This window comes from Rhinolophus sinicus, linkage group LG10 (genome assembly GCF_036562045.2).
Source record: "Rhinolophus sinicus isolate RSC01 linkage group LG10, ASM3656204v1, whole genome shotgun sequence".
Classification (NCBI taxonomy): Eukaryota; Metazoa; Chordata; class Mammalia; order Chiroptera; family Rhinolophidae; genus Rhinolophus; species Rhinolophus sinicus.
Window position 1 is genome coordinate 73,493,937 of NC_133759.1, and position 13,286 is coordinate 73,507,222.

At 34.6% G+C, this 13,286-nt stretch overlaps 1 protein-coding gene across 1 annotated transcript in view; it reads left to right on the top strand.

Annotated features, from left to right (window-relative positions):
- The window catches only part of ADAMTS19 (ADAM metallopeptidase with thrombospondin type 1 motif 19), a 232,146-nt gene that overhangs the window by 66,559 nt on the left and 152,301 nt on the right, over positions 1-13,286 (top strand). Inside the window, exon 7 of the mRNA XM_019756011.2 lies at positions 3,030-3,073. Within this exon, the coding sequence (XP_019611570.1) occupies positions 3,030-3,073 (44 nt within the window). The remainder of the gene's footprint in view (positions 1-3,029; positions 3,074-13,286) is intronic.

The following is a 13,286-nucleotide window of genomic DNA, read 5'->3' on the forward strand; positions in this document are numbered from 1 at the left end:
CATTCTCTTCCTATATCATCCAATTAAGATCCTCTGAAAAGTGGAGTTGAGTCGATGGCGGGTGGGGGGAGGCAAATTCTGGGATTAGAAGCTGTTGGCCAGAATATATGATGTTATTTGAAGGTGGTTTCCCAGTGGAAAGATACGAGGGGTTGGTGATAGTTAGGATTTGCCTTAGTGGCTGTCAAAGAATCCCTCAGCCTTTTAAAAAACCCTTGATTACAACCATGGGAGCAAGTATTCCAATTAAGAGCAGTCTTATTTTGTCCATATTTATAAGGGTTTCAGTTTTGTATCTTGAATATTGAAGGGGATGTCGTCCCCTAGTTTAACTTAGGAGTTTAGGGTAGGGGAGCTTGAGTGGTTACCTTTTATGGGATACAATTCCAGTGTGTCTTCCTTCACTTATCTAGACTTGTCTTTCTAATTTTAACATGAACTTTCAGAAAGATGATTTTTTTTTACAGCAAAAGACATAAATATTAAGATGCCCCCCAAAATGCTGATGGACAATCTGATTATGTAGTTCATTAAAGTTTCTAAAACATTTCCTTTTTAAAAGAAACTGAAGGAAGAAATTGGATTTCAAGAATTTGATGTGCTTGAATTTTTCAGGAGAAGACTGAAGACAATTTTTAACTTGAGCCATTTCAAATGAATGTGGTCAGCAGACTAATGTCCATGTTCTGATCTGCAGAATCCGTGGCTCTGTTATCTTCTGTGGCAAAGGGACTTTGCAGATGTGACCATGTTAAGGTTTCGAGAGGGGGCGGCCTAACGTAATCCCAGGGTAGAGGGAAAGCGGGAAGCAAGACTGTCAGAAAAGGAGATGTGATGATGGAAGCAGAGGTCAAAGCTATTCAGTTGCCGACTTTGATGGAAAGGTACCATGAGTAAAGAAATCCGGGCAGCCTCGAGAAACTGGAAAAGGCAAGGAAATGGATTCCCACCTAGAGCTTCCAGTAGGAACACAATACTGATGAGGCCTTCATTTTATCCCAGGGAACTCCATTTCAGACTTCTGACTTTGAGACTGTAAGATAATGAATTCGTATTAAGACACTAATGGTGTGGAATTTCTTATAGCAACCATAGGAAACTTAACACAGTGTGCTTTAAAATGTAAAAGTAACCATAAATTGAACATGGTCTCGTGTTACTTTTCAAAACAGTACCAGAAAAAAGAGAAAGGAAAATAAAACTAGGTGGGAAGAATGAGAAAAATAAAGAAGAAAAAAATGGATAATTAACTTGGTAAATAGAATCACAGATAATAGAAAAATCCAAATACGTGTATATCCATAATAAAATATTAAATTCACTTACAGATATTATATAATGAGGTTTTACTGTTTAACCATGTGATATGTGTAAGAAACTTAGAAAAATGAAAGTTGAAAGTAAAACAGGAAAAAAGATATGCCAAGCAAATATTAATGTATTACTAATAATATTTGTTAATATCAGACACAATTGACTAACAAAGGAAACATTAAAAGGGATAAGTGGGGTGTTTACACAATAATAAAAACAATAATTCAAAATAAATTATAAAAATTTAGAGATAACTAATCTTCAACATAAAGCAAAAATTAGCAGAATTATAAGGAAACATCATCATATTATAACCATATAGAATTTTAACAACTCTTCCTCAGTAACAGATGTAAAAACAAGTTACAAAATACTCATTCTATTGAGCAATTGTATATCAGAGCTTGTTATAGTTAGGTCTAATGGATGTGTGTGGAGCTGCTCCAAACAATTAGAGAATATACATTTAAACATGCATGGAACATTTACTGGACTATGCATCGATATTAAATCACAAACGCTGCTGATGCGCCAAGCAAAACATAATTGAAAATTAACCATTGTAATTATCAGTGTCGGTGTCATTGGTGAACTTGACAGGAGTGGAGCACTTAATTTTTAAAGTTAGTTTTCATTTAGAAATGATATTCAGATGGCTATAACAGAGAGAATTTAAAAAAAAAAAAGAATTTTCTTTTTCATTTCTCCCTCACACACACAAAAAGACTAATTGTGGCATTGTATGTAACAGTAAATTTCTATAAAACCTAAATGCTCATCAGTAGGAAATTGCTTAAATTATGGTATAGGACTAGCAGGAGCAGCAGCAACAAACAATGAAAACGTCAGCTAACTTTTGAGAGCTTACAATGTGCCTGGCTTTGTTTTAAATGTCTTGTATGTGCTAACACATTCAACCACATACGAAACCTATATTTTAAATGTTTTATATGTGTGAAATCATGTACCCTGTACAATACATCTCTGTGCTAGACAGGTGTCATTATTCTATTTTGTAGGTGAGATGACTGAGGTCCAAGAAGGTTAAGTTGCCTAAGGTTACCTCGCTAGGAAAATGTAGATAAAAAGTTTTGCTTTCATACAGTTTGCCTCTAAAGTTCGTAATTTGTCAGGGAATGCTTTCCCCAAGATATAGTAGTCAAATAGGAAATTATAGAATATTATTCATGATTAGATCCCACCTAGGTAAAAATACTAATTTCTGCATGCCCTAATGAAAGTGATTATTGTCAGTCTTTTAAAATTTTTGCCAGTCTTCTGATAGAAAATGTTGTTTTAGATTATATTCCTTACATTTAAATCTTCAATCTGGAACTTATTTGTGTGTCATGTGAAGTAGGGATCTTACAATATTTTTCAAACAGAAAGACATGTCCCAACACCACATTACTATTTTTTTGGTAATAAAAAATGAAATCCTATAAAATTCAAAACAAGATGGAGTTTTATTTTTGAAATACTGCCTATGAAATAGGACAACATGCAGGATTATATCAGGGGAAAATGTATCAAAATTTTAAATATTCTCACATTTTCTTAGAACTAAAAATTAGTCTGATTTTCAGTTTTGTTAAATTCTTGGAGATAAAGGTTGTGGTTCAGTTATTCATATAACTATTAAAAATGAGTCACATAATCTTTATTGTTTGTGGAAAAAGTTTATTTGTACTTTAGTTTTCTATTTTTCTTTCTAGGAAAGATTTCTGTGTACACAAAGATGAACCATGTGATACTGTTGGTAAGTGTATATAAAATTTTTACACTTTTGAGGAGTTCTGGGGATCTTGCACACATCATCTGTTTAAATATAGGAAATTATGTAGAGTGCTGCTTTTAATGGAATGTTTCTAGAATATCAGAGATATATATTTTCAACCTATATGTTTTATCATTTGCCAATACTTCAGTTATTAATGAAATGACTTAAAGACATGTACACACTATATATTGGAGAAAATTTTAAACAATGCTTTAAGACTATCATGAGTTCCTTTTTGTTATTCTCCCAGAGATATACACATGGGTTCAATAAAATTCTATTATTATTGGTAAACCAAGGAAAAATGTATTAATGACAGTATGATTGACCTATTTTAAGCTAACAGATTTGTTTTTAAGTTGTATGTGCTTGAAGTTCTTTGCAGTCAAAGAAAGCCCATCTAATTTGCATAACTAATGATGATTTTCTGTACATAAAGTAGCACATTTTCTATATTTTGTCCTGGATATCTAAAATCCCTAAGGCATAACCGCATAGCCAACAGAACCCACGAAACCACAGTTCTTAATTGCAAAAGAATGACCAATATATGCTAATAAAAATGCACCTATATAAATTTACCTATCCAAATATACTGGGGGTACCAAAAAAATGTACACATTTTAAGAGATGTTAACTATGTATTACTTTTTGAAGTTGAATTGAATTACCGTAGCAATGTGTAGTATGACATTCACTCAAAAGATGACGTTAATCAAATGGATGCCAGCGTCATTCATTGTGTTACAATTTTAATAGTTTTTTCCTTTCTTAAAATGTGCATACATTGTTTGGCACCCTCTGTATATATATAGCTGTATAGTTTATATAGTTTATATCTATATACAGTTATATATATAGTTTTAAATCGTATAACTGTATATTATAAGGTACTATTGGTAAGGCATATTTAAGAGTCAGAATCTGGTTTTTGACATATGTGAGGTTCATTTGTTCTTTGTAAGATGAACAATAAAAAGGGGTAAAAACAGAATAAAGGGTTATAGGTTTTTTAAAAAATTTCTAACAGGTTCCATTAATTTAAGTTCTCATCAGCCTCCTCAGACGACTCAAATCTGAGGTACATAAGTGGAAAATAGAATAAAGCTGATGATGTTTGGTTGAGAAGAGATTTTAAACATAAAAAGAGTTGGACCCCTAAGGAAAAACTGACTGGGTTTAGGGATGATCTTCGTAATGTTAATGCGCTTTCCTGCTGCCAGCAGTTTTCTTCTCCTCTTCTTGCTTCAATCTCCAGAAATTAAATCTTGCTGTAGTTTTAATCTAACCAGGGAAGCTTGTGATTACCAATAAAGCTTATCTCGAAATAATGACCTTTTCCTCCACTTAAACATCTCTGTTGCCCCCAAAGCCTCTTTAAATAGACAGATCAATTCGCCTCATTGGAGCATCTCAGAGAAATCCACCAGTAGGAAGTGTCTTCCTTAATTATGCCTCTTTCTAACATGGACTCACCACTAAGGAAGCAAGTACTGTCGTGAGGCGAATCAGTGTCTTTTTGATGATGACTGTTTCACATCTTGCTAAATCTGCTTGTTGAAAATAGCATTATATTTGTGATATATATATTATCTGTGAAACTTATTTTCTGATTTAAAGCACATTTGAATAATGAAGGATCTTGGTGTGTTTGGATGATCAGAGTATGTCTGGTTTGGCAGGGAAGTCGTGTAGTCAGTCCCCAGCTCTATTAGTCCTGCCCATTACGAGCTTATTAGAGTGCAGGATGTGGAAAATGCAAAGCCCTGCCTGAGAGCTCTCTGGATTTCTGAGTGCCTAGATTCTCAGGGTCACTGTTGGTATCACTAAACCCTAGTTTTCCCCTCTGTATCTTATGGCAGTTCTTTTTCTCAGCCCAAATATGAGACACGCATCTTTCTCCCATTTAGTCTTGAGCAGAATAAAAATCTGAAATATTTCTTCAGGAGGGAGAAAATGAAAACCTGTAACAACCAAATCAGAAGAGTAGTCTCTTCATCCCAATCCCCGCCCCCACAAAAAGTCTCGTTACGCTAACCATTCTTATGCCTAGAGATGTATACACTGATAGGATTTATAAAGACATCTGTGAGAAAAATGCATGGCAGTTGCTACCCCACTTTCTGTGCTTCTACGTGGTGTAGCCGCAATGCCATGTAGGAAAGGACACTCCTCTAGCAATGGGGCTTGATTAGTCTAGGCCTGTTCAGGGGATCATTTCTAGACCTCAGGTCTCAGCCAGTAAGCAAATGGCACTGCATGTTTGGGACATGTGACCTGTCACCTGTTTGCCTCGTTAAGCTGAAGAAAGGAACATATTTTATGGTGGAAGCTTGTTCGTATGTGTCCCCACTGGATGTAAACAAGGAAGGATGCAACTCTGATTGCTATAATCACAAAGGAAACCAACCTTCAGATGAATCTGAACTCAAACACAGCAGAATGGAGAGATGAAAGGTGCCTTTCTCTTTATGACTTTGTTGAATCACTGGTCCTCCAACCTTGGGCCCAGTCTAACATCTGGGCTTCTGAATGAGAGAGCCAATAAATATCCTTATTACTTAAGCCAATTTAAGGTGTTTATTTCTGTAACTTGCAGCCTAAGGCATAGATCTTCCCTGCCACTCATATATGCATTTATAAGAAAAAAAGAGTATGGGGCAATGTTAATAGTTTCCACTATTATTAAGAGGGTGCTGGTATTCTGCTCTGTGACTCGTTCCAAAATTAAATAAGCATGTATAGCTTAATGGTCATTTTAACAGCTCTCAATCTCTAGTATAACAAACCAAAAGAGATTAAGGGCTTATATCAATAAAATGTTTATGGACACACATTTTTTTAATCTCCTCATGTAATACTATGGGTTGTATTTTTGTTAGATGCTTTTCTTAAGTCAGTGTGTACCTTCTTTCCTCTTTTATCTGTTACTGAAGTGAAGTCAGCCCATTTCGTTTTGGATACTATAATGAAAATACTAAAAGAGGAAGGAAAACGGAAAGAAGTAAATTTAGCATTTATTAGTTTGGATAATATGGGCCTGAATAGTAAGTTTAACATGATAATTTTCCACACTTTCCTGGGTATAGTGAGAGAAGAAGGACAGCAGTTAAAAACTTTGAATATAAATTATTAACTTGAATTATAAATGGAGAGGAATGCCTGTATTTTATTTATTTTTATACTGCTTTTTTTGAGAAGAGAATTTTTCATTGGATAAATTTGACAAATAACATTGTGTAAATTTAAGGTGCACAGTGTGTTACTTTGATACATTTATACATCCTTATTAGTACAATATTATTATCTATATTCAATATACTGTACATTAGATCTCCATGGCTTATTTAGTGCTCATTATAAGTTTGTACCCTTAAATCATCAATCTTATCCCCTTGTACCCCCATCCTCTAGTAACTACCATTTTATTCTTGCTCTCCTTTTTTTAACATGTTTGATTTTTTTTTTTTTTTTGGATTCTACATATAAGTGGTATCATATAGTACTTGTCTTTCTCTGTCTGACTTGTATTACTTAGCATAATGTGCTCAAGGTCCATCTATGTTGTTGCAAATGGCAGGATATCCTTCTTTCTCATGGCTAAATAATGTTCCATTGTGTATATATATTACATCTTGAAATTTTATTTTTTATTTTTCAATTATAGTTGGCATACAATATTATATTAGTTTCAGGTGTACAACATAGTGATTAGACATTTACATACCTTACAAAGTGATTAGTCTAGTACCCATCTGGCACCAGATGTAGTTATTACAATATTATTGTCTATATTCCCTATAAGAATGCCTATATTTTAAAAGCAATGGTAAGATTTATGTGTTGTAATTTGAGCCACACTTTCGTGGACATTATCTCATTTAATTCCTTGAAATTCTGAACACTCCAATTTTATTATCATTACTTTTATAGATCAAGAAAACTCTGAAATAGAACGGAACATGTATTGTCAAGTCACACATCTAGATTTAAAGCGGAGCTCTGCTGTTACCTATGTGAATATGGGCACATTATTTAACACCTTGGAAGTTTAGATTCCTCACATTTAAAATAGAGGCTATAGTATCAAGTTCAAAGAATGTTGTGAAACTCTGACACTTGCAAGGCAGCTAGTTTTTAATTGACACTCAGTATGCACTAGTTTTTAATCACATCCTGTTATTTCCTGCAGAGAGGTTACAAATTTGCCAACCATCACTGTTAGTAAATGGTGGTGCTGGCCTCTGCCTCAGGTCTTCTGACTGCAATTAATGAGACTCAGCTTTCCTTTATAACACGATGCATTTGTATAATATAGGACAATATAATTAGAATACTCAGCTTTCCTTTATAACACGATGCATTTGTATAATATAGGACAATATAATTAGAATACTGAAGGTGAGAAAAATATCTTTGAATGAAGTTGCAGGATAAAATTATATAAATTAAAATGCAAACAAATGGCAAATATAAACTTGGAGATTCTTTTATTTGCCACCTTTTTACCTTTGAAACAATAAGATATTTTGCTCATTTCCTGATGTAAAAGATAAGTGAATTTTATTTATTTATTTATTTATTTATTAATTATTAGTTTCAGGTGTACAAAGCAACATAATAGTTAGACATTTACACCCCTCATAAAGTGATAACCCCTCTCCCCCAAGCTACTACCCCTCTGACATCTTATATAACTGTTACAATACCATTGACTATCCTCCTTATGCTATATTCCATCTCCCACGACCATATATATATATATATATATATTACTCACTGGTCATGCAGCTACAGTCTAAGAAGTGATCCCTCTGATAAGTCCAGTGCCCATCTTGGCACCTTACATAATCTTTACAACATTATTGATTATATTCCTCATACTGTATTTCATATCCCCATGACTATATTGTGTCTACCAGTTTGCTCTTTCTAATCCCTTCCACCTTCTCCCCCACCCCTTTCTCCATCGCATCTAGCCCAAGTTTGTTTTTTTCTATATCTCTGAGTCTATTTCTGTTTTGTTTGCTCATTTATTCTGTTCTTTAGATTCCACATATACGTGAGATCATATGGTATTTGACTTTCTCAGTCTGACTTATTTCATTTAGAATAATATTCTCAAGGTCCATCCATGTTGTTAGAAATGGTAAGATTTCATTCTTTTTTATAACCGAGTAATACTCCATTGTATAAATGTACCACAGTTTCTTTATCCAATCATCTATCTATGGGCAGTTTGGTTGTTTCCATATCTTGGCTATTGTGAATAGTGCTGCAATAAACATAGGGGTGCATATAGTTTTTTGAATTAGTGTTTTGGATTTCTTTGGATAGATACCCAGGGGTGGAATAGTTGGGTCATGAGGTAGTTCCATTTTTAATTTTTTGAGGTACTTCCATATTATTTTCCATAGTGGCTGCATCCATCTGCAATCCCACCAACAGTGCACGAGGGTTCCCTTTTCTCCACATCATTGCTAATACTTGTTGTTTGTTGATTTATTGATAATGGCCATTCTGACTTTCATCACTTTTATTCAACATAGTACTGGAACTTCTAGCCACAGCAGTCAGGTGAGAAAAAGAAATAAAAGGCATCCACATTGGAAAAGAGGAAGTAAAATTGTCATTATATGCAGATGAAAGATAAGTGCATTTTAAAAGAGCTGGGCTACAGCAATGTTATGGGATATTATAAATAAATGCTTCAATTGATAAGTTATATGAGGTGTGATCAAACAATACGGTGAATGTGTAAATTAAAATAATTTATTATAGTAAAGGACACATTGTCATTAATCCCCCTCAAAATACTCCCCCTCACTTTGAACACACTTATCCCATCGTTCTTGCCACTTTCTGAAGCAGTTCTGGAAGTCCTCTTTTGTGAGTGTCTTTAGTTGCACTATTGTGGCTGCCTTGATGTACTGAATCATTTTGACTTTGGGGAAGAGCGAGAAGTTGCATGGTGCCAGATCCAGTAAATAAGGTGGATGAAGACACACCATAATGTTTTTATTTGACAGAAATTGCCATATACCAGAAGTGATGTGTGACACGGAGCATTGTCATGATGGAGGATGATTTACAGCACACTTTAAGACACACCTTCTCTCAGCCATAGCTCACACCTGATGGACTACACTGAATAAGCTGAAACTTGTCACACTGTTACTAAGGTTGGATGCGCTGCATCCCATATTGAAGATCCCTCCCTTTCCTTTGGATGGCACTTGACAGCAGCATTCACTGTATTCTGTGAACACAACAGAAAGGCTCTGTGTCACACATCGCTTCTGGTATGGCAATTTCTGTCAAATCAAAACATCATGGTGTGTGCTCATCCACCTTATTCACTGGATCTGGCACCGTGCAACTTCTGGCTCTTCCCCAAAGTCAAAACAACCATGAAAGATAAATGTTTTGAATTGATTCAGGACATTGAGGCAGCCACAACAGTGCAACTAAAGACACTCACTAAAGAGGACTTCCATAACTGCTTCAGAAAGTGGCAAGAATGATAGGACAAGTGTGTTCAAAGCGAGGGGGAGTGTTTTGAGGGGCAATGTGTCTTTTACTATGTAATGACGAGTGGAGAAAAGAAAGAGGAGGACATGCTAGAGAGGGGCTAATTGATTTATTTAGCAATATCTAATCAATTTATTTAGTGATACGTAATAGCAAAAGACAAAGGCACTTAAAAGAATGTGCTAATGACAGAAAGTAAAGGTGGCTAAGACTAAACTATATACATTGATAACAATGTCACGTCAAAGAAGTGTACATGCATATAAGTTTAAGAGGTCTTAACATATGTTTACTATTGATTAAAAAATCACTTGGCTAAATATACAAATAAAATCAATAAGGAGTATCCAAAAGCGGTAATAAACTCTATAGGATAGCAACTATTGCAGTAGGTGCTGAAAGTTCACCAAACCATAGGAATAACACTAGAACAGTCAGGAATCAAAACCTTGCCAGGTCTTCAGCTGAGAGAAACTCAGGCATCTCCCACTGCTGCTTGCTAGTTTCCCAGAATGTTGCTGCTATTGCCGTTGCTGTTGTTGTTGCTGTAAGTTAGGAAGTCTTCTGATGCTGCAAGCTGCAAGCTGCATACAAGCTCCCAAAGATACTAGAATAATTACAACTTGCCAACAAAAGAAGTCTTTACTGTCCATTGAGGCAAGTTCCAATCTCTTACTTTGAAACAATCCAATCCTGAAACAGCAAATCTTCTGAATAGCAATCTCTTGAAACAGCAATCAATCAATCCATATACCACCTGAGGTCTGTCTTATATATTTCTTTAGATACACCCCAGTGCCAAGTTTTGTGTTCCAGCCTCCCCTCTCAAGGAATAGCCAGTTCCGGGACGGTTCGGCAGTTAATGATAAGAATGTTGCCTATCTGGCTGATGAAAACAATACCTACTGTTCTCGCCTGGGACCATCGGCTCAAGGTCTTCCAGAGCTTGGCAATGTGCCTGTCACATCATCCTGATATAACTTAGCTACTTCTTCACTTCATCTGCTGATGCAGGCGAAACAGACAGAGAGCAACATCATCTCGTCTCCTCTGCCGGGAATGAAACAGAAGGCGGAATTCTCTCAACCCCAACCCAAGAATTCTCTTAACCTTAAGCTAACCATCACCTCACATACAGTAACAGACAAAAGCTAATAGACAAAAGTTAACACCAGCCAATGAAGGCAAATTTTCTTAACATCTTCCTCACATACTGTGATAAATTTTTATTTAAACATTCACCGTATTTATTGATCAGACCTCGTGCATATTTATTAGGCTTATATTTGAAAAGCGATTTAGAGGGTAAAACGTAAAAGTTGTTTTGACACCCCCAAATCACACATTTTCGTGTTGTTTTAGTTAGGTATATAGTTTGGTAGATTGGTTGGTAGGTATATAAATATGGGAATTTTAAAAATGCTATTAAATCATATGGTTCTTGATTACAGAATTGTGCACTTGAAACCTATGTAACTTTACTAACCATTGTAACCCCAATAAACTTTAATTTAAAAATGCCGTTAAATGTTTTCATCAACAAAATATTAATTTTAAAACATGTGTGTTCACCTTTTAACATTCCTGAAATTGAGATTTATTTTGTAATCAATGGCCTACTAGAATTGTGTCATAGTTTCATTCAAAGCTTTTAAAATCTTAGTTGAATGAACCAGGATGTATGATAGTAACCTTGTATTTCAGGAGAAATAAAATATAATTCTGGATATAGGTGGCAACTATTTATCTACTGGTATTGCTAGTGAAGTTGCCTTACTTCCTATAGCAGGTGGGATAATGGTTCCCAAAGGTGTCCTTGTCCTAATTCCTGGAGCCGGGAATATGATTACATAGGTCACATAACACAGGGGAATGAAGATTGCAGGTGAAATTAAAGTCCCCAATCAACTGACCTTAAACTAGGGAGATTATCTGGGCCATCCTTATATGCCCAGTGTAATCATAGGGTCCTTAAAAGTGGATGAGCTGAGAGTCACAGGAGATGTGATTGCTGAAAAGGCACGGAGAGATGTGATGTGAGAAGGATTCAACTTGTGACTACTAGTTTTGAAGATGGAGGAAGGGGTCCCCAAGTAACATTGGCTTTAGAACCTGGAAAAGGCAAGGAAAAGGATTCAGACATGGGCGCTCCCTTCTGAGTGCTCTAAGGGAGCGATGTGACTGACACCTTGAGTTTAGCCAGTGAGCTCTGGTCAAACTTCTAATGTAGAGTATTGGAAGATAATAAATTAGGGTGTTTCAAGCCACTAAATTTGTGATAATTTGTTACAGTAGCCATACAAAAACAGATACTTTCTAATACCTAATTACTCCTCTAATTACTTACATAGAAGGGATAAAGAAACATGGTGTTCTCAAATCTTCAGATTGTGGCATCATCAATTCTGGCTCTATAGTTGTAAGAACTGGTGAAGAGTTTGGGATTAGATTAAAAAATACAAAATTGAATTATGATATATAAATATATGTAAAGAGCAACAAACTGGAGCTATGCTAATAAACACTATTAGTTATAGTTGGCCATTTCTAGTTGAGAGACTAGATCAAAAAATAGTCTGTATCATCCACTAACAATTTAAAAAATTGAATCAATTTTCAAAAATCTTTCTAAGAAAATACCACGCCTGATGATTTACAGATGATTTCTACTAAAATTACATATAACAGATCATTCTGACATTGTGCAAACTATCTTAGAGAATAGAAAAGGGTGGATAAAAGCCATATACATTTCTTACCAAATCTTAAAGAGGACAGTGTAAGAAAGAAAAATAAGAAGATATTTCACTCAAGAACAAAAAGAAAGAATTCTAAATCAAATATTAGCAGATATTATCTCTCAATGTATTTTAAAAATAACCAAGTAGGGTTATCTTATTCGACATTTATTCCAGAAATGCAGGGGTAGTTTAACATTAGAAAATCTTAACATGTAACTATGTAACCCAATTAAAGATAAAAACCATATGATCATCACAGCAGATAAAGAAAATGTGTTTCATATAATTCAAAACCACATTCATGATAAAAACTCGTGACAAATAGGACAAAGTAGGGATGAACTGGGATAATTAAAGACATTTACAAAAAAACAAACAAAAATAAGTATCTTTTTAAAAAATAGCAAAGCATTAAAAGCATCCCTTTTAAAATCAGAAACAAGAAGTGGATACTATTATCACTATTTCCAATCAGCAATGCATTGGAAATTTTAGGCCTTAAAAGGAAGTGGATGTTTTGATTGTCTACATTTTGAAAAACAGAGACTATGCAATTAAATTATTAAAATTTACAGGAGAGTCAGGGGTTAGGTATCAAATCATATTCAATAACCAATTACATTTTATATACCAGCAATTAACAGTGAGACATTTAATTCAAAAATTATATTAAATATGTGGAAAAATACAATTCTAATAACATACATAAGACATATGGAGAAAATTATCGAGCCATCTGTGAGAAACGAAAAAGCAAGTAGACATGCTAAATAGGGCAAAATACTGTAATAGCCATTTTTAGAAGAAAATACATCAAGAGTGAATTAAAAAATAGGGAAAAGTGTCAACCTCATTAGTAGTAAAAGAAATGCATATTCAGATGAGAAGGAGATTTCCACCAATGAGACTGATAAAATTAC